The sequence below is a fragment of the Falco biarmicus genome, chromosome 4 (assembly GCF_023638135.1).
Source record: "Falco biarmicus isolate bFalBia1 chromosome 4, bFalBia1.pri, whole genome shotgun sequence".
NCBI classification, from domain to species: Eukaryota; Metazoa; Chordata; class Aves; order Falconiformes; family Falconidae; genus Falco; species Falco biarmicus.
The window spans coordinates 76,393,457-76,417,981 of NC_079291.1; the positions used below are offsets into that span (position 1 = coordinate 76,393,457).

General features: G+C 39.1%; 2 protein-coding genes across 12 annotated transcripts in view; one reads left to right on the forward strand and one right to left on the reverse strand.

The window, feature by feature from the left end:
- Positions 1-16,291, forward strand: part of TMEM204 (transmembrane protein 204) — a 29,655-nt gene extending 13,364 nt beyond the window's left edge. The window contains exons 2-3 of the mRNA XM_056336051.1: positions 2,287-2,442; positions 14,144-16,291. Of these exons, the coding sequence (XP_056192026.1) occupies positions 2,287-2,442; positions 14,144-14,388 (401 nt within the window). The 3' untranslated portion in view covers positions 14,389-16,291. The remainder of the gene's footprint in view (positions 1-2,286; positions 2,443-14,143) is intronic.
- Positions 1-24,525, reverse strand: part of IFT140 (intraflagellar transport 140) — an 85,985-nt gene that overhangs the window by 32,090 nt on the left and 29,370 nt on the right. For 8 of the 11 annotated variants that reach the window (XM_056336024.1, XM_056336031.1, XM_056336030.1 and 5 more), the window contains 6 exons: positions 24,109-24,226; positions 23,520-23,647; positions 20,877-21,024; positions 19,160-19,291; positions 17,950-17,982; positions 16,593-16,789 (listed from right to left, as the gene is read on the reverse strand). In XM_056336024.1, the coding sequence (XP_056191999.1) occupies positions 16,593-16,789; positions 17,950-17,982; positions 19,160-19,291; positions 20,877-21,024; positions 23,520-23,647; positions 24,109-24,226 (756 nt within the window). The remainder of the gene's footprint in view (positions 1-16,592; positions 16,790-17,949; positions 17,983-19,159; positions 19,292-20,876; positions 21,025-23,519; positions 23,648-24,108; positions 24,227-24,525) is intronic. The other 3 variants (XM_056336029.1, XM_056336032.1, XM_056336033.1) reach the window with 1 other exon arrangement.

Below are 24,525 nucleotides of genomic sequence, written 5' to 3' on the forward strand. Positions count from 1 at the left end.
CTTCTTGTACTGAGGCAACCAAAACTGCACACAGTGCTGGAGGGGGGGCTGCACCAGGGCAGTGGGGAGTGGGACAGTCCCCTCCCTCGACCAGCTACCTGTGCTGTGCTGAACACACCCCAGGGCACGCCTGGCCCTTTTGGCTGCTGGGGCACGCTGCTGGCTCATATTCAACTTGCCATCAACCCAGACCCCCAGATCTCTTTCCATGGGGCTGCTCTCCAACTTCTCGCCCCCCATTTTGGATGCATAACCAGGATTACCCCATCCCAGGTGGAGAACGTGCCACTCGCCCTTCTTGGATTTCATATGCTTGGTGATGGCCCAGCTCTCGCCTATTCAGATCTCTCTCTAAGGCCTCTCTGCCCTTGAGGGAGGTCACAGCTCCTCCTAGTTTAGTATCACCAGCAAACTTACTTAATGTACCTTTGATTCCTGCATCCAGATAATTTATAAAAGCATTAAAGAGAATTGGCCCTAAAATTGAGGCCTGAGGAACCCCACTGGTGACCGGGCGCCGGCCTGATGTAACCTCATTTACTGTAATGTTCCCAGCCCGATCCATCGGGCCGTTGCTCTCCCAGCACGTTACAGACGTGTCTGGCCACGTGCTGGACAGTTTACCCAGGACACTGGGAGAGACGGTATTCAAAAGCTTTGCTACAGTCCCAAACCCACCACATCTACTGGCTTCCTTTGGTCAACTAGATGGCTGACCTTGTCATAAAAAGACATTAAGCTGGTTAAGCAGGACCTTCCCCTCATTAATCTGTGCTGACGGTGACCAATGACTGTGTTGTCTCTCAAGTGTTTTTCAGTAACTCCCAGAATAACCTTCTCCACAATTTTACCAGGCACTGAACTGAGACTGACAGGACTGTAGTTGCCAGGGTCTTCCTTCTGACCAGTCTTGAAAACTGGGACAGCGTTTGGCAGCTTCCAGTTGATGAGGACCTCTCCAGACTCCCAAGACCATTGAAAAATAATTGAGAGAGTTCCCGTGATTCCAGTGGCCAGCTCTTTCGGTACCCTGGGATGAATCCCATCGGGGCCCGTAGATTTATGCACATCCAGCTGGAGCAGCAAGTCTCAGACAAGTTCAGGGCTGGCTGGGAGTTTATCATCCCCCCAGTCACGGTCTTCCAACACAGGGCTCTGGGGTCCCAGGGCCCATCATCGGTGTTAAAGACAGAAGTGAAGAAGGCATTAAATGCCTCTGCTTTGTCTATGTCCCTGTTTGTGAGGTGACTGACCTCATCAAGGAACAGACTAATGTTCCATCAGATCCTCCTTTTGCTGTAACATGTTTTTTTAAAAGCTCTTTTTGTTGTCCTTCACAGTGCTAGCCAGCTTGAACTCTAATCAAGCTTTGGGCTGCACAAATTTTCTCCCTACAGTGGCAAACAGCATCCCTGCGGTCCTCCCATAGCACCTGTCCTTGCTTCTTTGGCCATACACTTTCCCTTTCTGTCTAAGTTCTAGAATAAGATCCCTGCCTAGCCAAGCCAGCTTTCTGCCCCGCCTGCATGACTCTTGACAATCTGGAATTGCCTGCTCCTGCACTCTTAAAAAGTAGCGAGCACTCATGGATCCCAATACCTTCTAAAGCGGATTCCCAGAGGACCTTACTGACTAGCTGTTCAGCAGCCCAAAGTCTGCTCTCCCCACATCCAGCACTGAAGTTTTGAAGCCAATGTTTTGAAACTTGGCTACTTCGTGGTCACTGTGACTAAACCAGCCACCAACAACCACTTTACCCACCAGTCCCTCTCTGTTCACAAACTACAAACCTGGGAGGGCACCTTTCCTAGTTGGCTCCCCCAGTACCTGCGCCAAGAAGTTATCTTCAGCGTGCTTCAAAAATTTCCTGGACCTGTTTGTGTCCACCTTACAATATTCTCAGTTGACGCCTGGGAACTTAAAATCACCCATAAGGCCGAGGGCAGTTGATCTAAACATATCCCTTAATTCTTTTACAAAGAATGGCACTGTGGGCCATCCTTGGAAGTTAGCTGATTGTTTCATACAAGATTGTTTTGCACTGAAGCAATACTTATAGGATGCTGTATAACTACAGGAAAGACTCCATACACATCCTAAATAAAATCTTGCCTTAATCAGACTACAGGGAATGCAGTTAAAGCAAGGGACTACTAGGAGTAGGAATAGTGTCCAAGAATCATTTTCTATGGACTGACAAATTTTACATACCTGGCTCAGCCAGTATTTTATTTTTCCCAATTTTATATCACTTTAACTTTATGCTTATTTCTTATGTTTCCCTAGTGCAGTTTGACATGATGCGTGCTTGTAACCTCATCGCCACTGTTGCTCTGACTGCTGGCCAGCTCATCTTCGTCCTGGGCCTGATGGAGCTACCTATCATTTCTCAGGATACCCAGTGGTGGGAGGAGGCCATAGCTGCTGTGTTCCAACTTGCCAGTAAGTCCACTTCTTTTTACTGATGGAAAAATACTTAGGCTCTATTAAATCCAGGTGGGAAAAGAGTTTCTTACTTTATAAATCTTTCAAGTGACAATGAATAGCAAAAAGGTCTAAATCAAAAAGTAAGCTCATTGTCTCTTAAAAGCTCTCCCCGTGAGATTCTGCAGTACATGAATAGAAGCTTTTATCTTGGATATATCAGAATGAGTTTTCTGCCAACCAAGAAAAACAAGCCTTTATTATTTCCTATGAAGTCAGGAAGGCAAACATGAAAGAAATAAACTGGATGCAATGTAATCCCACAATTTAGCGGGACAAAACATACCAAAGGAACTGTTTGAAAGCAGAGCAGAATGGCCGAGGAAATTTTTGAAGTCTTGCTGAAACAGGATTTTTTTGCTTTTACCGAACTGAAATTTACTCAATGACTCCTCAGCTGGATGCTGATAGACAAATACACCTGCAATCCAGCAAAGACAGCTGAAGTAAATTCCTAACACTGACTATTATAAATAAAATTCCCACAGTAATTCGCATGTACAGACTGTATACAGAAATGAATGAGGAAAGGAAGAAATGATTTTATCATAATTCCATATTAACAGTGGTGGCAACAAACTGTAAACATTCTGTAATAATACCTTTCTTTACTACATTAAGTCACTCAGTATTCATTACACCAAGAATCAAATCCTATAAAATATCCATGCATGAAACTGTCATTAATGGAGTATAACGTTCAAGCTGCTTACAAGATCAGATTAAAAATATATCATCACTATTATTAATGTAAACAGCAGGTTATAATGAAGTAACACCATTTTGTTTAAAATCTTAATTTCAATCTTAAAAACTCAGAATATTCAGAATGGTATAAGCCTACTGAGACCTTGGGTTTACACTGCTGCAAGATCGGAATCATCAGAATTTGGCCTAGGTCATTTAAATATGGTCCTCACAGCATTAAACACCCATTAAGGATGATGAACCTGAAATCTGAGCAAGAGGAGAAGACTGCAGAGGTTCTGTAACTCTCAAAGCATCTGATCCAGCTTCCATGTGCAGTGAGACCCTCAAGCATCAGTCATGCTACCAAGAGACAAATATATAGCCTTGCCATAACAGGACCTCCCTACAGCCTCTTCATATACATCATGGTCTTTGAAATTCTGGATACCTTCTGGATAGCTCTCCCTGGTCATCTGTGTGATGCCTGCTTTATTCTCACTCCCTCCTATCCTCCCCAAAAGTTGACATGCCTGTTTTTCCCAGAGAGGAAATGCATTCTGGCCCTGTTTAGATGTGTTGTTTCATTGACAAACAGCAGAGTGGACAGCCGTGTGCCTTTCTTCTATCAAGGTTGCTAATTTTAGACTGGGCTGCTTTTTTTTTTTTTTCTTTTTTGCCCTTTTTTTTTTTTTCCTGTGCTGAAGTCCGTTTTAAACACAGTCAGAGAGAGACTGAAGGGCGCCAGGATATCCCGACACAGGAGAAGGAAATGCCTGCTATTACCTGTTATGCAAGCTGAACCTTGAAATCCCCAGTGCTGGGAGGGGAGAGGGGAGGAAAGCCAGAGTCTGAATGATTAACAAAACACTAATGAGAATGGCTTAAGAAGCTGTTGAATCAAGGAGTTCATCTGCCTGTTTGTGTTCAAAAGGTGTGACTAGACTGATCTGGCAGCTCATGACAGTTCCAAAGACAGAGACTGCGCTATAGGAATCAAAAGGTCACCCATCTGCAGAAATAATGCAATGACTTTGGTGGCTATCCCTGCCCCTCTTCCCCATCCTCTTTTGCAGTTATGCTGTGCTCTCCCTCACTGTCATCTGATGGTTTTCTGCCTTGCAGTCAGTAACATGAGATTCATTTTACATTTCATTATCTTAATTAAGGTTTTATGTTTAAAAAAAATTCTTCCTGATATCCAGAACAGCCAGCTGAAGTCTTCTGGAATGTATACTTGAAAAAAAACCCAACAAACATCCCTCCCCCAAAAAAACCCAAAACAAAAAAGAGGGAAGGAGTCATCATCTCTGCCATTATCCCAAAATAAAACAGACTTCTGGAGAGCTCCCTAGTATTCCAGGACAGTGGTACATCAACTGCTGACTACCTGGGTGATCAAGGGTGTGCACTCACGGGACAGGTGGTTCAGAGTACAGCTTGCACTGGCAAAAGAGGCTGCTCCTCCTCTTTCACAGAGCCCAACGTGTACTCTGTAATGCTGAGCCACTCAAACTGGCCACAAAAATCAGCTCTGTCCACTAAATACCCTGGATTAGGGCAGGCAACAGCATTTTGTACATTATGGCTGAAACATCTTTGATATCAGACAACACACATGTGCAAACTGTGAGCAAGTCCAGCATTTATGTTGCTCTGATGAAGGACTGCTGCCACAGCTAGAGACCAAGATTTTTTTTTTGAAGAGGAGGAAAGCAGACACCCCTTGTCCTATAAACCACCTGTAATACTCAGCCCTGAGCTTCCACTCTGAGATGGTAACTTCTCATCTATTTTTAAAGTAAAGTAGAAATATCAGGCAAAAACAGCAGAACGGCGGATACAAAAGCTTGTATTTAAAAGCACTTTGTCCATGCAAAACAGCTCAAGGGAAATCACTGTGAAGCTCTCCCCTACTTAATTTTAAGCCAACGTACTTTAGGCCAGAGAGATCGTTTGTGTGAAGAGCAAACAACATTTAAGAATGTACATCCTTAGTTCTTACTAAATATTTCTTGAGTACTGGCTGGGTAATTTCTGTTTATTACACTTTCAAATATGTTACTGAAAACACAAGCACCCACCTGCTGCTTTTTTCCTTTTCAAAAATCCAAATGATCTGAAGAATTGTTGTGCAATTCAGAAAGAATTATCTTCCGTTGTGTCACCCCCTCTAATTACAACTTCTGTTTGGTCTCTAACTCTCATCCTGGAACATGCCAACAAGTGCTGAAGAGAACCACAACGGTCACCAGTAGAATGAAATCTAGTATTATGGAGGAAAGCTTAAGTATATGGCTCAGAATCACAAAGTCAACTATTCTTATTTTTAGTCAGTTTACTCACTGAAACATGTCTGGGTTTCATTACATTTTCCCGAGGTCTGAACAAGAACTAGGTGTACTAAGCATTCTCTTCCAAACCCCATCACAAGTTCAAATCAACCATCTCTGATCCCACTAGAGATTGCGATGACTCCAGGCTCCACTTTTCACTTTTTCACTTCTGCCACCTGCACAAGCATTTGACAGTCATTCAAAAAGGATGGACCTCTGACAGAAAATAAAGCTCCAGGAAGCGAAGAGGAAGGAAAGAAGAGAGGAAACAGCATTGCTCCTGGGATAGCAATGGGATTCACACAGCTCCAAAGCTCTGCAACCTCACACCTCCCAGTTAACAGGAAAGCAAGCTGTTTGCTTTGGAAAGGGCATGTGGTGAAAATGGAACCAGTGTTGTATGTGGAATTTTGTGTCAATGCTCAGAAATTTCCCTCTAGAGGGTTTTGGGTTTTCTGTTTTTTTCCGAGGAACTGTTACAAACTCCATGTGCTGAATATAGGATGAGTAACAGAGCTGACAGAAGAACAGTTGGAAAGGGAAATCCATACAAAGAGGTTAGGGAATAAAGAGCACTTCAGAGAATATTAAACTACTACAAGCAGTAACCTGCCAGACTGGATCAGATCTTAAGGAACTCTAGCCGAGTCTCCAATCTTATACAATGGTGAATATCACAGACTTGAGTGAAATGTTAGAAACATAACGGGGAAAATCCAGGATGAAATATCCCTTACATTAGATCTCATCGTAGTTTCTGAAAGTCCAAGACTGGAATAAATCTGAATCATAACGATTAATATTCTTGCAAATCTGTCTTCAGCATTAAATTACTTTAATACATAACATATCCTGAAGATTAAAGTGTTGTGTTCCTACTGAGGTTGTCATTTACAGTCAAATAAATTACAGTCTCACCTCTTTCAAATTTCAAGCACTGCATTTCAACTCTTCCTACTGTGTTTTTCTGCTGACCGTGTATTTCACTCCAGATCCCTAATGCATCACAGGAAATCTGAGTTCATGCATACTCTAATAATTTCTGTGCTATTAAATCTAAATCAAACAATTGTTAGACCATTTACCTTCTCTCTTCTTTCTGGGTACTACAACTTTAGATTAGTTGATATCCAGAAAATCTTAATGCAGAACAGACCATTAAAGCAGCCATTGGAGAATATGGCTGAAGATATTCACAATAGCAATGTGATTCTGATTTCTGTATTACTTCCTTCCACCTTTTTCCTTCATGACACCCTCAAGCCAGATCTGTTCTAAGATGAAATCTACAGAGCTGTAAACCTAATGCTTCCTGAAAAGGAAGCAAATAAGTGAGACACCGCAAATAACCTAAAAATGTTAACAAAAAGAGAGAACCTGACTCCTTGATTTGTGCTAAATATTTTCATTATTTCTCATTTTTATTTCACCTCTATGCCAAACTTGCTTGTCTTTATGTGGACTGCCAACCTCACAATAATCTTGTTTTCACACATTCGCAAAATGAACTGCATTTGCAAAGATCTTAAAATATAGACTTCTATCCCACTTATTTTGACTGAAATGTTTCACATGAGCAGCTGAACCAGCAAACCAGGAAAAACGGTAGCTCACAAGAAGTATGTTAAACTCTTCAACTGGTATAACTGCAGCAGGGTGAAAATCTGTGTACATTCTTCATGTCTAAATACTGATGCACAGCAGGCCATTTGTTGTAGCATCTCAATGTCAAGGGCATGTATTCTGATTAGAAATATGGTAACGTAGATATTACCAATATACTTGCATATCCAAATGATAGTTAAGGAACATGTTTTATGACAGACATAGCATTAGAAATAATGCATTAATGCAGAAAGCAGCACATGAAATGAAAAGTTCTTCAACTCAAATATTGACTTTATTGCTTAAGAACATGCCTATTATATATACATGCATGGAGGTTTCTCCTAAAAAAAAAAATTCAAACCAAGTTGACAGCTAGGTCCACAGTTATGCAACTCCTACCCTTTGATGCATCAGGAGATTGACAGAAAACATGAAAAATGGAAGCAGAAGACAACTATGGAAACTTCCAGGAGGATCACTTCTCAGTGACTCCTCCTCTCTGCACCAGTTGTTTTTGCTGAGGCTGACAAGAGCTCTTACCTGTGTCTGATAGGAAGTTTACTGTTATCAAAAGCAGAGCTTTCATTGACTCCAGCTGCCTCTGAATCCAGGGTGCCAAGCAACATTTGCAGCTGACTTTGTGTGAAAGTCTGCACATTTATCTTTAAACAGCTGCCCAACAAGAATTATGTCTAATTCATAGGGAATGCTTTTCAACCTTCAGTTCAAGGACTGCCATAATTTCTAAGGAAACCTCCAAAAGGTTACCAAGTAAAGCAAGTTCATTGTCAGTAGACCTAAACTTGTTAAACAGTGCTCTGTACCTCCCTTTGAAGATTTCCAACCAACATAAAGTAGAATTCACTGCCTTACACTGACTAAATCTCCCAACATTATCAGATTAAAGACAAAAAGGGACCGACAAACTCAAAGAACACCACAAGTGGAAAGCCATTGTAATTCAGTGGTGAGAACTGAAAAAGACAAGAGGGTCTTAGTGCCCCTGAGAAGCTTTGCTGCTCACAACTTGTTTAATTCTAAGAGATGTTACATTCTACCAGAATCCTTAGAAGGAAAATTTTATTGTACTCAATGTACAACTGAAAACCCAAAGGCCACTAAGGGCCTGTGGCATGATAAACCAAAGCAAGCATACTGCTGCAGCTTTCAGCCTGGTACTACAATGAAGAACACACAGCTTTTACAGAAGCTCCTTTTGTGCCAGGCTGATATGGAAAAAAGGGTTAATTGATTAATCATTTACATAAGTCCTAAGGCAATCAGACTTTGAGAATACAGTTGAGCTGCTACAAGCAACTTATTCAGGCTTGTGACTCACTGCAGCTAAATCATCCCCTGTAAAAGTTTAATGGGGTGCATAGAGAAAGAGGGTGAAAAAAATTCCCCTCCTTGTTTGCAGTTCTGCTGCACAAGCGTGGGTTGTGAATTCTCAACAGCAGTCTGGCTACTCTATTTTCCTTGTTCTCCCTTTTCCTGGCAGCAAAGTCATCCTGTAGGACAGGCTGTAAAGAGGAGGATTATAAGTCCCAATACAGACTTTCTACCAACCTCAGAAAACATAATGTAGGTTTCTTCATCTGCACTATCAATGGATAAAAGTAAAAATAAAAAGGAGCAATGTGATCAAGGGGTGTCTGAAAAAAAAAAACAAAAACCCACAACAAACGACCCCCCCAAAAAAAACCCAATAAACTATCACAGAAGTAGAAGAAGTGACTGTGAGAGTTCTTTTAAAATGCTAAAAATCTGTAGTTGGCTTGCAGCCAGCTACAGTCAAACAGGAAATTCAGTATACAGATCTGAAATGTAAGTTCAAAAAGTAACATTCTCTCAACCCACCCCCACTCACAGTCAATACTGTCCCAACCAAAAGTCTTCCTAGTGAATTTGTTATCTGTTTCCTTCCCCAGCGGAAAAGCCCCCCCATCCAGGCTTGTTTTGCTACAGATGGGAAACAACTAGAGATAAACAGCAGCTCTATGGGAAAATAAAGTACTTTAAGTAATCTCATCAGGATTTTTAGTAAAGTTGTGGCCTCTGTGCAGACTTTAGACAATACACAATAAAATGATCTGAAATTGACTGACGTACATAATGAAATTAATTCAGGGAAACTCAGCCATGCATCTAAAAGTCTTGTCATTGCTACAACATAGAAATGAAACTAAACCAGATGAAAATGTTTAGTATTTTCATAACTAAATTTAAAGAAATATTTGCCATCTGCAGCTCTCCTCAAATTGTATTGTAAATTAAAAGATCAAGAAGACTGATTGCAAGTAAAGCAATTTTCTTATTATTTTTAGCAGTTACCTATGGAAAATAGTCTGAGAAGCCAACTGTCTCCCTCCAGGTATTTTACTAGAATACTGAAATTAAATTCAGACATTGTTGCTCCGTGTTAATAGTATCTATCTAAAAAGTGCAAAGTCACCACAGTCACTTTTAGTCATGGAGACTGAAGCTACTCTCAATACAAGGTTAATTTTCGTAGGTGTATTTCTAACTGTTCTGAATACAGAGCCAAATTCTGCATTGGCATACTTACATTAACAACAGAGTTATATCCATATTACACAACCATCAACAGAGTAGAATTCCTGCACCTTTTTTCCCCTAACGGAATACTCACAACTGTGATACACCAAATGAATATTTAACAATATGAGAAGGCAACAAATTAAAATGTTGTCAAAAGATTTCCTAATGTTAGTAACACTCACAATGAAGGTAGTAAGCAAGACAGGAGATACCACTATCATGAAAATACTGTGCTTTAGCTATGTTAGTAAAAATAAAACATTAGTGTCATTCTCTTTCCTTACAGAAATTGAGTATTATCGCATCCATACACTACAGTTTGCAACCAAATGGCACACAGAGGATTATTTGTAGGGTTTCCAAACTAGGAAGACACTACTCCTCAGATACATCCATATAACAAAGGAATAAACGTTACATTTTTTTTTTTAAATCTACCTTCCCTAGGAAAAAGGAATCACTGAAGGAGAGGCATCAGGCTTCCACAAATAAGTGAATTGAAGGTGTTTGCCCAGTCATTTAGAGAACAGCCTGGTTGCTAAACCTTACATCTCAACTCTTGACTGGTGTACAAGATCACTCTATGGGCAAAGAAAACTAAGTAGCACGTTGGAACACTTTGCTTCAAGTACTCTAATTTTGATTAAGTTGTTACAGACAAAACTCTAAGCAAACTGCGGGGATTTTCACACATCTTTAGAAAAGCAGCATTCATCAAAATTTAAATATCATGCAAACTCAGTCTTTTTGGATCAATACAATTTCTGTACCGTTTGCTTGTTCCTACATCTATAAATCCAGTATCAGGTCATGCTAAAATGAAATACGAATGCTGGAAAAAATAATGCTCCAGCAACATTTTTATTCCAGAGCTTACTTATGCTGACAGAACTGTAAAACTAATTGTGGAAACTCTCTACAGTAGCACGCTTCAAACTCTTCCCACCTCTGTCATGTTTTTCTTTCTTCTTAGATGTCAGTTCCTGTCTAGCCCGCAGTGAAGTGCTCTAAAGAGATCCCACATTTTTCACTCAGGAGCTCCAGTGACTCATTCCTGCTATCTGCCAAGTCAGAGAGACTCAAACCCCATTATCCTCCCAGTTCCCCAGCCCTGCTGCTCAGGCACTGGCACAGAACTGCAGAAGGAGAGAAAGCCTCTTGTATGACTGGCTGCTCGTCTGATCAGGGTTCAGACAAAGGGCCTGTGAAGGGAAATAGTCTTGCTAGCATGAATAGTTTTATTTTGGGACTCGTAAGGAAGCCTTAGTGCTTTTTCCTGGTGGAAAATTGCTCCATTGGATGGAAAAGATCTCCATGCTAGACCGGCCACCTTCATGAGCTATGTAGCCATTTAGAACAGTAACTGACTATAAGTGATATATAAGCAAGAAAAAAAAAGCCAAGTAATTCAATTAAAAGCTGGCTATTTGGAAAAAAAGTTTAGATATTGAAAATATTCCTACAGCATTTATTTACTTCTGTTTTACCATAAAGGAACGTGTACAGACAGACCACTGCTGCTTGCCTCTGCTAAATGAGCAAAGAATAGGGCAGAAGTCATGCCCAAGGGAATACAGCTCACAAATACACCAGGAACCCTAAAGGGTTTTCCCGGCAGTTTTGCACAAGCAGATTTGACTTTCAGTAAGGAAACTAGACGTCCTAATCATCCATTACTCCTCTAACCTAGAGATAGTGGTAAATAGCTGTAAACCTGCAGTGGGAAAGCACCAGTCATTAATTCAGTAAGTGGAAATCAAGCTGCAAGGCATGACATAGCATCAGGATTACTCTAAACTGGTGTTCCTGAACCTAGCTCCCTCTGCCAAGAGACCCTCAAACAAACAATGCGAGAGAGTCTAAAGTGGGCTGTTGTTAATATCTGCCCCTTAGAAGTACCTGTAAGCGGTCACTGGCACAAACAGCTTAGATTCAAAGTGCTTCCTGCTTAAGGTTTTATGATTTTGCTTCACACTTTTTTTATTTATTCTTTATTTAATGCTTTTTGGATTCCCTATGAAAGGGTATGTGAATTGGAAAGAGTTCTAAAAGGAAAGCTGAAAAGGAAAATCGATCACACAAAGTTTTGTCATGAGCCAGACTCATCAGTGAGATGGGTCTCCGATTTGTATCTCAATACCCTCCTTCCTATGAATTTTAAGCCGGAAGGAAAAGAAACAGGTCAACAACTTGACTACAGGAGGTGCAAGCAGCCTCCCTTTCTCTCAGTTTCCTACCTTTGTGAGAAAACTGCTATCTATCATCCTGTGAAAGAGTGGACTGCAATCTGTGGAAGAGCAAAGCACTGTCAGTGTTTATCTGTATTATAAGACCTAAAGACCTCAAATGTAGATGTAGACATACAAATTCTCCATAAGCACATTACAACTAGCACACTCTGCTTCCAAAGCTCTGAAATACAAAACAAAACACAGAATTTTCATCATCTTGGTTCCACAGATAGGGAACTGAGCCATCTCAGAGGAGAGTTTGAAAAAAAATGAGGTATTCCACAATATGGGAGCTGATCTCCCCCTCTCTTGTCTACCATGTGCCTCAGGACAAACTGAATTCACAGAATGATACTGGAAGTGAGGGGAAAACTATTTTGTTTCCCAGTTCTGCCACAATCTTCTTGTAGGTTATTACCACTAACAATAAAGACATAGATTAAAGCCATACAAGACCCTGATAACACCAAAGTCACGAGAATTCAAAAGCAATTCAAGGAAACATCGCAGAAAAGGAAGAGCACAATTAAGTGTGGCTTTGAGGACAGAAGTAGTGTTCTGCAAACTTCAGTGAGGATTTTGAATGCAGAAGGAGAGAACATTGCCACGTTCAAGTGGTGATGAGATAAACATATGAATATACAGAAAAATTAACTCCTTCAAAGACAGGTGATTTGCCTTATACAATCCATCCAAGGACACAGATAACCATGCCTTACTTCAAGAGACCAGGATTTTAAAAAGCACATGCAATTTGATATAAGGTAAGTCATCCAACAGTGATTACTGAAAAAAAATGAAGGTATAAGCTTAATTTGTCAAAATTTCAACTTCACAATTTTTCTAATCAGCCCTGAGTCGTTTTTTGAACAGGATGTGAGAAGCAACTTTCAAACCTGTATACTTTGATATAATGCTAGATCACGACCTATGTACTGGGATCCCATCTCCAACTCTGCTAACATTAAAACGGCCTCCTGAGTAAGCCTATAGACCCGTTTCAGGAGGGCTAACAAACAATTAGCATACAGATCAGTGATTTGTGCAACTCAAGTCAGTGTGCTCCATCTAGGCAGATTTCTCCCAGATGACAACTTGTTCATTTATAACTATGCTGAACCATTAAACACCTACTAGACTTACCGATAAAATCAGGGAGTTATTAATTGCTGTCCTTACAACTGAGCCAACAGCCTAAAACCCATCCAGATTATGTTAGACTTTTTCCACAGCAAAGGCTACTGAATAGTGGCAAAAGAGCAGGAAAGAGCTATATATACCCTTAGGAAGACATTCCTCACTTGAAACCCTCAAATACGTTCCGTCTGTGGGACAGTGCTACTCAGGAGGAGGTGTAGCAAGCAACTGAGTTTCAAACCACCTTCTAGATAGACACAAGAGAGCTGAGGATGCCAGATGTCTCCTGAATTAATACTCATTCATTGTTTATTTTATTAGAAGGGGGATTCAGCCTTCACATAACTGACAATAGTAAAAGTATCATGCCTACTTAAGTAGTGATTACTTTTTTCTCCTATTTGTATTTAATTTCCCTCCCCATTTTTTTATCTGTATATAATTTGTAACTTTTCCATCTTAACTGCATTACTAACACTCTTTTTAAGAAAGAAACTTGACAGAATGCATACGCAGGATACAATACATGCTCTTCCACGGAAAATCAAGATCCAGAGCCAGATGCCATGTATCAGTGGGAACAGTTATTTCACCTTCCTTTTTTTTTTTTAAGCTTCTGTACTTCTTTATTATTTTTGTAAGATATTTAGCTATTCATCATCTTTGCAGTTTACAATAGTGGCCTGCCTTACATAAACATTTTTAAGTTTCAGAGTAAGGGTACCATATTCTGAATAAAAGATTTTAATTATTATTATTATTAATATACCAGTTTTCTATGCTGGCAACCGGAATAAGACAGATAACATCTGTGTAAGTGAGACAAGAGGATGGGCCAGGGGAGAAAGTAACATGGAATACAGCTAAATGGGAGTAAGAAATTTAAAACAGAGTAAAGAGATTTTAACCTAACATTGAGACTCCGTTTCAGGCACCCAGGCTTTGCATACATCATCATGCTGAAATAACCCTTTGAGAACACATACAGCACACCATAACAGAGGTGGAAACTCATAAATGTTGGCTTATGGCATCCTGCCACTACAGAAATTCAAGAGAGTTAACAAATCAAAAATAATTCTCACATTCTCCTTCCAGGTTTTGTTCTGGTTATCGGATTGGTGACTTTCTACCGCATCGGACCCTACACCAACCTCTCTTGGTCTTGCTATCTGAACATTGGAGCCTGTCTTTTGGCCACACTGGCAGCTGCCATTCTCATATGGAACATCCTTCATAGGCGTGAGGACTGCATGGCACCCCGGGTCATTGTCATCAGTCGTACCCTGACTGCTCGGTTTCGCCGTGGCCTGGAAAACGACTATGTTGAGTCACCGTGCTGAAAGAATGGACTTGAAAGGGGAAAGATCTCCAAGGAGATCTGCATTGGAGTTGTTTTCTATAAATACATGGTATAATTTAAAACTAAGGGTTGAAAGACATCACAAAGCTCACTCTTGTGGGCAGAGGCCCTCAATTATTATTTGGATGGGCTCCATCTATATACATATGTATAAAACACATAATTTTATATATATTATATTATATTGCCCTCTCCCTCTGCTGTACAGCACAGAATGTTGGATTGTCAGAATCCTGACAGAGCATCAGCAGGGTCAGCTGTAGCAGACACAGAGTGTATGCAATAGAAAGGCAACCAAACATTTCCTCTGTCTGCATAGTTATCCTGCCTCCTAATAATAATGTAAAAGCTATAGGAGACCAGTGACAGTAACTTTGGCTTTAACAGGTAACCTGAAAAAGCAGAAAACTTACTATAGAATAAGTGATGACTTTAACAGCTATTTAAATTTCACAAATCTTTAGTCCCTCCACACATCTCTTCAAACAACTTCTCATTAGCTGCAACACCTGCTCCCCAGCCACAGCATAGCCTAGACAGCCAAAAGCAAAAGCAACTCTAACCACTCTAAAGAAAGGGAATGCAGAAGAATTAAGGGGCATTTTTTCAGACACTTCTTTTGTATCCCGAGACAGAGGTTTGGGTTCATCCTACATGTAAACAGATATGCCATTAAAAACAAGAAAAGGGTACGCAGCTAGAACAGGCCATACACGTTGCTGAAAAATCTACTTCATTGTTACAACGAGGGCAAATATCAACAGAAGGAGGCTACCTGGACTCCCTAATAATCAAGATACTATTAACTTACATTATTGGAAACTATTATTAAAAATAGATATTTAAGCCCAAATTAATTTATTTTCTTCCCAGCTTGCTTTAACATTTGCTGTGACATTTTCAGATTAGAAAGCGTCGTCAGGACACCCAGCTCTGCCCAGCAATGCTCAGAGGCATGTAACACAGTGAATATTTGAGAATATAAGTGCCACTCAAGCACCCAAATCAGAGAATAAGAGACATATGCAAGACTTAAGCATGAGATTTTAAAAAGATTTGCCTGGTAAATTAATATGGTAGTGAAATTAAAATAATTAGTACCTTTGGAATTAGGTATAATGTTCATAAGCCTGACCCTGAGAAGCACACAGGCTCACAAAAGTCATGTGCACAGAACTTTCAGGAAGAAAAACAGTAAGTCAAAAACTGTTAGGCAGAAACACTTAGGATACAGGAACTAGAGGCAACGACAGAAGTTTAAAACCTCTGAGGATGCTACTCTGAGCACAGTTACTGACAGGTTTGAAGGACCATGAGCTGTGAATGTTACAAATTCTTTAGGACTGTTGTGTTGCTCCCAGCTGAGTACACTGCTTTTCTTCTTTATCTATTTCCACCTTACAAATGTGATCATCAAGCTGGCTCTTGAGTTCTGTTCTGCACTCAGTTCTGATGTAATAAGAAACTCAACCCCAACTGCGGCTCTGCACCATGTTCAAAGTGAGTGACACTGCAGAGACTGATGCTCTAGAACAAGAACAACTGCATTGTTCTAGACTATCAGGGTAGACTACCATAAAGCTGACAAAGAGTTTCTTCTAGGAGTAGGTTTGTAAAAACCAACTAAGATTTGTATTCATTTTCCTGCATTACTTTCTGGAAAATATTTTCTAGAAATAATATGCTATGATTAATTGCAGGGTTTTTAAAAAATAAAATATTGGAGTATTTAAAAGACATTATATTATTTCTTCTAATATTGCAATATCCATATTATAATAATGTACATTTAAATTCTAAAATCAGCTATGTGGTCGGTAAATTTGTAATACTCTGTATTACTGTGATTATTTTAGCTGTATAAATAAAGGTGTGAATGTTCATTTTCTTCTAGTAATAATGTGAGATTTTTCCCATTTAGACAAAAAATATGGTTGCTTGTTATCATTTTTTCCCATTTAGTAAAAAAGAATCCACAGAGCTTGCAGTATCTTGTAGACAAAGAATAAGCAGAGAAAACGATAAAATGTCGGTAAGGTAAAGATACTTCATCTTGTTAAAAATGCAAGGGAGAATGAAATCAGAGGAAAAATGCAAAGGAGAATTTAGGAGGATCAAAACTTCAAACTTTCAATGAAAACAAACCGTACCCATAAAGAAATACATAAAAAATACTTATGATACCTTTTTATCAGTTTGATGGATTTGAAGGCCTCATCCATGTCGCCAGCAGTGAGATAGAAGCTGAAGTTCAGCACAGCATCCCGGGTAGTCTTATCACAGTCTCCTAATCCAATGAAATCTCTCATGGGCCTTCTCGCAACCATCTGAGACACCTTTATTGCACCAGACTCTGCTTGTCCATTCTCACTTTCTCCCAGCTAAAATGAGAATGTTACCATTTAGGTATCAAGTAGGTTGAAACTAACTCCTTTGTACCTATAATTAATTACATTATTTACACTACAGTCCAGGTTTTCTATTTCTGTAGGACCATGATCAATAGTGACAATAGTTGCAATGTTTGAGAACTCCCTAGAAAATGCCTCGAAATATGGAATGTCATAGAAGAGATGAGCATATCATAATGAACAATCACAGCACGTTAGTGACAGTTTGGAGACTGTGGTAAAATACCACAGGAGAGGCAGCCTTCTGTTATTATACTAATTATTATTATTATTTTATAAATATTGTTATTATTATTTACTATAATAACAACTATTATTTTAAGTCCCCAGATTTCTGGAGATTTCAGATAACATTTCTCTAGGGTTTGTCTCTTCTCAAAAATGAGTCTTCTGTTCTGAAAGCTAACTTTCAGACCCAATTCTTCTATTCTTGCCTTCATGTGAAGCTTATGAATTCTAAAAGTTCAGATTCAAATCCTTTCCCATACAATTAGCAGTTCTGGAGCTTCAGTGATACTTTCACCAGTCATTGAAAGGCAGCCCAAAGCAATTACAACATTCATTCAGAAAAAGAATAAAGTCAATCATCAATATCAAATGATCTCTCTAGAGTATAACAATTTTCACAAGCCAAACAGTGCAAGATCATCCGAGTCATGAAGGACACCAAATTTCACATATACTCTACTCTAATTGTATGGTTAGATGAGATAACCAAATATTACGGTTTACAGAAGCCAATAAAAAAATAGTATTATATTATTATACACTGAAGGTATTGAATATTGTAAGAGACAAATCAGCAGTGCAAATTCATGTGACTACAGTTTGGGGAATTTCTGGAACCAGGACAGAAAAACACTACAATGAATAAGGAAGAACCCTGGAATGAAACTTGGTCAAAACAGACTTGTTTCATCAACTTGATTTGCTCTATTTAAAGCAGACTGCTCATATACTAAATCATGTTTCTAAAATGAATTATTATATTAATTTTATTTTAATATAATGATTTATTATTATAAATTAGTAATTTAGTCACTAAAAGTAACCTACTGAAGAAAGAAAATGGAAACAGAAGAGAAAAGCAGAAAATGAAGGAAGAGGAACAAAATAATGCAGATACTTACAGGTTTATAGACATATCCCCTCCGAAAAAACAACTAATGGTAGCAATAATCCATACAAAATTAAAAAAAAAAGGGGGGGGGGGGGGGGAGGGAGAGAAAAAAAGAAACATAATATCAAAGTAAAATAGCATGATACATGATGGGGGGAAGTGTTAAAAGAAAATTAGAAAAAGCAGCAGATCACCTTTGACCTTTCAAATTAAGGGAAAAAGGAAAGTAAAATAGAGTGCAACTCTAAAAGCTAAATCTGCACAGGAGGAGTGACAACAGTCAGTTCTTTGGAAGGGAGCTAGACTGCAAAGTACTGCTCTGAATCTAAATATAATAAGTAGAAAAACATCTAGATACATTCTCCCTGTTTAACACTACTCCTAAATGACATTAAATTAGATTTATGTGATCTCATTGGTCTGTCTTATTCAGAAGATTTAGAGGATTAGAAGTCTTATTAAGTTCCTGCAGATTTTACAAAAATAAATGCCTTGGTGGAATAAACAGACTCTGTTAAGCTCCCCCTATAAGAAGGGAACAGTGCAAATCACCATCTTAACAGGGACTAAGAAACTCAGATCAGAGCTTAACCAGAAAACCAATCTGTAGGTAATAGGCTTCATTTCTTCCAGTATGCATGGAATTATGCATGGTATTATTTACCTAAGATGCAAACAATTTTGTATTCATGTTCAAGTTTAAGAAGTTAAAGCATCCATTCCTGGTATTTGTAGCACATAGGCATTTGGTGACAGTGCAGAATGAGTATTCTTGCTCTTCAGTATTCTGTAGGGATTAAGCTCCATTCCAACAAGGAAATGGATTGCTTCTGCTGAAGATAGTTGGAAATGTCCCCTCTTACAGCCTATGTAAAGTTCACACACACACTACTTGCAATAGGCATGGTGACTACATAAAGTAGAAAGTATTTTTTTCACATCCCTTTCTTAGTTGCATTCCCTGGTAATTACTGTGTCTCCTATGCTTGCACACTGCATCCAGTTTGCAAATCCCATGAAAAGCCAATTCAGTACAACTTCCACAATACTGCCAAGTACACCTGCATTGGAATTGTCTTTATGACATTTCTACATGTGATGCAGCAACTGCCATTTGAGTTGCTCTACTTACCCCAGACTCCGTTTGGTTAAATGTAATCCCTACGCAGTGAAAAGTTTTAATTTATCAGAAGGGAAGGAATCACAAAAGATTTCCTCACCTTTTTTGCAAAGTAATAATGTGGCACCTCCATGCCCAGAAGAACTTGGTAGGATGAAGGCAATGGAAAACTGTCCTGAAGCAAAAGGCCATGCTCTTCAGTACTGAAGAATGATATAATCCAAACATCCACCTGAAAAAGGAAGCAAAGCATTGTTTTGTTTTTACGCTGCAATATCCTTCTTCCATTTTGTTTTTATTTTCCATGTTCACTTGGCAGAACCTTCTCTTGAAAATAATATGACATATACATGCACACAAACACACCTGCTGGAGAGGGCAGAGCTGCATGCTTCCTCCCTATAGTAAGTGGCCAACAACTCATTCTGCATTACAGACTCTGTTCCTACTGCAAAGGGACCTCCACCTCTGCCTTTCAGGAACCAGCTTTGCCGGCCATAAAGAGGGAAGTCCCTGGCCACAGACTGCTGCTCTAGAAGTCTCTCTCACAGATCTGACTCAGGTCAAAGAAATACTCTCAACTGTTTTCAACAATTTATTTTTAAATCCTATATTACTGCTACTGTAATTTCAGCAGCTCACTGGCTGCTTTGAGTTCCCGGGGAATATACATAAACTATTTTTAAATGGCTGGTAACAGCTTAAATACTGACCTGACTCAAGTCAAAATGAAACATTTATTTCCAACTAAAATTAATCAGACTTCTTATTTCTTAAAACACACAGTTAAAAGTTCTGTTGAATAAGGGCCAAAATGTTGCACTCCTTTTTTATCTTTTCTATTTTTCAACTTTATGTAGAAGCCAAACACTTTTACTTGTTTACGTTCAGAATATTAGGTTGAAGTGTTCTTTCTCTTTACCAGAAGACCTTAGCAGGGCTTTTTGAGACATCCTTATTCCACTCCTCCTTTCTACACTGATCTTCCTAAGAGTTTTCCAAGGTTGCTTCAACCAACAAAAGAAACAAAGAACTTTCTATCTCTAATTGAAAGAGGTTTACCTAAAATCATGCACGACGACATTTCAAATCAATTTAATATTTATGAAGGACAGGCAGTTCTTTACAGACAAAATGGTAAGGACCGCTACAATTACATTATCGGGGGAAGCAGGGAAGAATTGTTGGTCTGATGACAGAAAATTTTTTATTAGATAATGTCTGATCAATAAAAATGAATTCTTTTTTCTAATGTAAAAAAGACCACAAAAGATCATTTGGAAAGTACCATAAAGATGTACTATGTCTGATCAGAAAAGCAGAAGATGGTAAGAACTGGGTGGGAAGAGTGTACTTCACTATTCACCTTAATGGTGGGGGTCCCTGTTGTTCTATCAAATTAATTCTGGCTGCTAAGAATGGACTCAAGATATAAAATATGCATGATCTTTTTAAAAACGAGAATATGTATCAAACTTCTAGATTATCAATTCACTCAATGTAACTTGAAAAACCATAGTCCCAATACAAGCTTGCATTATGATCATCCTCAAAACTCTAGCATAAAGAAACCACCTTTCTTTGTCCCTGTATACAAGCTAGGGCTAAACCCAAAAGCTAACCTATAGTGACTGCCTGAAGCCACAGACACCAAACATGTAGTTTTGTTACTTATTTTTGTACAAGATAATGTATACTACCTACTCCCACATCCTTAATGAACGAGCAACGATTTATTACTTTGACAGGGAGAACTCCATGTAAAGCAAGGTAAAACAACAAAAAAAAAAACCACCAAAAAACCCAAAAGACCATACTGTGCTCTCGGTCTTGTTTTTATTCTGGTCTGGAGTTTGTAGGCCTGTTTCAAGAATTGCTTCACACACAAAAAGCCTTGGTTCACTCTGGTCCCAGAAATGGCAAGCAGGGACATGCCACTGCAACTCTGGATACTCCACAACAGACCTACCAAAAGACAAGAAAAAAAAAATGTAGAAAGGAAGACTAAATAATTCCAGCCCATTCAGAGCATCAACGTCAATAAAGGACTAACCAAGGGATAATTTTCAGATAATGATCAGTTATCTATACCAGTGCCTCTGCGTGGTAACATTAACCCTTTACATTTTCCTACCTCCTAACACTTTACACATGGCAACACCACTTTTAGTTTGTTCTATATACGTTAACAGTGACTAGAGGACATAAAGCATTTCTGTGGGGAAAAAAAAGCTGGTACTGCCACAAATACAAATAGGCACCCAAAATCTGCCTCCACTGAGACTGTGTGTCCTATGGAAACATGGAACATCCTTCAAGTGATCTGCCTTAGCAACTGTTCCGGTGTAGGTACTGTAACATGGGGAATACCTCAGCTCTGTCTTCTTGTGGGTTTTACAACCTGTCCCCAGGGTCCTTATTGCCAGCACTGCTGGCAGCACCCAGCCAGGTTACAGACAGCTTGAGTGCAGTGATGTGCATTTAGATACGCAGTAAGGAGGGATTTTGAGTACATATGCCTCATGTTCAAATTCAGCTAAGCAGCTGTTACAAGAAATCACAACTAGACAATTGTGATTAAACTGATGAGGGAAAAAAAAATTAGTTTATGTTCTCAGGCAACAGATCTCTCTACTGAGAGTTCAGCAAAGAGACCTGGGCATGCAGTGCAATCGACACTTTGAACCACTACACTTTTCAGTGCTGAGGGAAACTCCAGTTGCAGCTGAACCTGACTGGCAGCTGGGGGATTTCAGTCTCTTGTTATGCCACAGTTCGTTCCCTTCCCTCACACTGCATTTGAACCTCATACTGCATATAGAGAATTTTGAGGCACTGTTAAATAGCGCATTAAGCACTAGGACAATGCCTGAATCCTTAGGAAAAGCCACCCTCTGGCAGCAATTTAAATAAGAAATGTCTTATTGCCTCCTTCAGGCATTTAAATACTACTTCAATGCCAGCCATGTTAAGACTCTAGACATAAAGAATCAGACTACTTTAGCAATGGCTTAGGATTCTTCTGAAAAAAATGAAGAATATAAATAGATGTCAAATTTCAAAAGAAAGAGAGAAACCAAAGACATCATTAAAATAGTTTTCTCATTTGCTGTCAGCACTGAAGGGTGGATTTTGTGGGGAGGACTGGAGTAGGGCTGGAAGGCAAAAGAAGGGAGATATTCAACGGGATGCAGAAAAACACCATGTCCTATCCATGCCACTGAATTAAAAATAAATTACTCTCACACTAAAAAGCAGTATTTGTGAAAAAAAAATAATATTGGGAGTGTTTAGATTCTGCCTCAGGAGAAGAACTGTAGATTATTATTATTTTCTAGTGAGTTTACTCATTTCAATTTCAAGATACCCTAAAATAAAGCACAGATAAATTGATTATTCACACGGACACCACCTAGCATTTAAATACCAGTGAAAGAGCACTACTAGCTTGTGGTGGCCTCTGTCGGGCTACACAAGATAATACACTTGAAAAAAACTACTTATTGTTACACTGTTCGCATTAACTGAGCAAGACCTAAGGCCCCGAGTTTGTGCACTCTTTAAGTTTTCGAAGAGCTGGGCAGTTTCTTCCTGTTTTCAGTGATAAGAGTGAGTAAATCCTTTTTTGCTTGCAACACCTGCAGCAGATAGTTACTAAAAAAGCAAACCACCTACTATTCCAACACTGTTTTTTCTTAGGAAACATATAGTCAAAAGAACTATTGTAAAACCAAATGGGAATTTTTACCCTAAAATTCCACTGTACTTCCATGAGAATTCATAGTTCATTGCATTTTGCTGCCTCGCTAGGATTTCTAATGTATTTGCCACAGAATGGCTAGTATGAAAACAAAGCTGTCCGTTCTAAGTGGACATTTAATGAGTTTTTATCCATACAAAACCATCCTGTATTGGACTTTAACTTTTTTCCTAGGGAGAGCTTCAGAATGTCCTCTTTTCAGTTACTACCCTGTAAATTCTTCATGGAAGTGTAGCTTTCACAGATCTTCCGAAGTTTTTCTCTATGTTAAGATCCAGATCTCTTGAGTCAGATATGGTTTCCACATATCTAATAGTTCCCACTGCATTTCTCTCCTATGAATCTGTCCAATACCTCCATGAACCCTTCCCTTCAACATCTCTTAACTTTTTGGCATGGAGTTCCTTAGCTCAGATGTATACTGCCTGAAGAACTGCCTCCAACTGCTTATTCTGAGTTTACTTTCTGATATCTTTGTTTGACACACTGTAGTTCATATATTGGAAGAGACAGGGATGTAGGCCGATTGACATAAAATGCACCATTTTTAATTAACTCTTTAGAGATAAAAATAATTAAATTTGTACAACCTCCTACACAAACACAGAGGAATGTCAGTGTCAAGGTGTTGCTTGTCGTCATAGGGTAGATACCTACCGTAAATCCACAAGTAATAATTCTCAAAATAAAAGCTTCTTACTTGTCAATGCTTTGTCCAGATGAAAGCTTCTCTCTAACATTTCCCTTTTCAGCCTTGAAATCAAAGAATGTAACTTGGTCCATTTCAACATCATAGAAACAGATCTTGGAATCAACATTCCCATCTGCCTACAAGAACAGAAAACAAAAGCAGCTGAAGCATGCAGTCAAAAAGAAAAAAAAAAAAAAAAAAGGTATGTTTTTCTCATCTGACTCCTCTCAGTTTTGTTTACTGGTAATGACACAAGAACATTCTTTGGAAGAAATATCAGAAAATTTCTGGTTGCTTTTCTATTCTAGCAAATTAGCCTTGATTTCTTTAACATGCTACAAAGTACCTTCTGTAACTGAAATATTGCTTCTTTTGCTGGGTTGCTTTTCTCACCAAATGTACAAAACCACAACATATCTTAATTTTAGTGTTTAGTTACATGCTTGGACACCACATTTCAAGGACTAATACTCTGCATAGAACATGTAGCTTCATTTCTGAGAAGTGAATCTTGTGTCTTCAGTAATCTTTTTGAACTGCACTGTTCTGTTAACTGATGATTAGGTCCTAGGGTGATAAGCAAAGAGCTTTGCCTCACCTTGCTAACAAGGATGCTGACTTTATTGCCATTAGCATTGCATTTGACAGATGCAATGCCTCCAAGGCCAGGAAACAGCTCGGAGAAATTCTTGCTATTGCAGTGCACTTTTGCCTCTCTGTGGAAAGGAAAAAACTTAAATCATATGATGGCAAACAACTGGGAATATGCATCAGCCAAAACATTTTTAAAATTATGGGTAGGACTTTTAAAACCAAATTATTTCTACCTTATGACACCACTGCCCCAGAATCCAGCTTCCCTCTCCAGAGAACTGCTGTGACTGCCCTTCTTTCAGGAAGAAGTTAATGAGACATTTTTTCCTCAACAAATCAGCAAGATTAAACTTCAGTGCTCCTACAGGATTCCCAAAACAGGGCTCTACAGCAAGAATATGCTACCAGAATTCTGAATTTA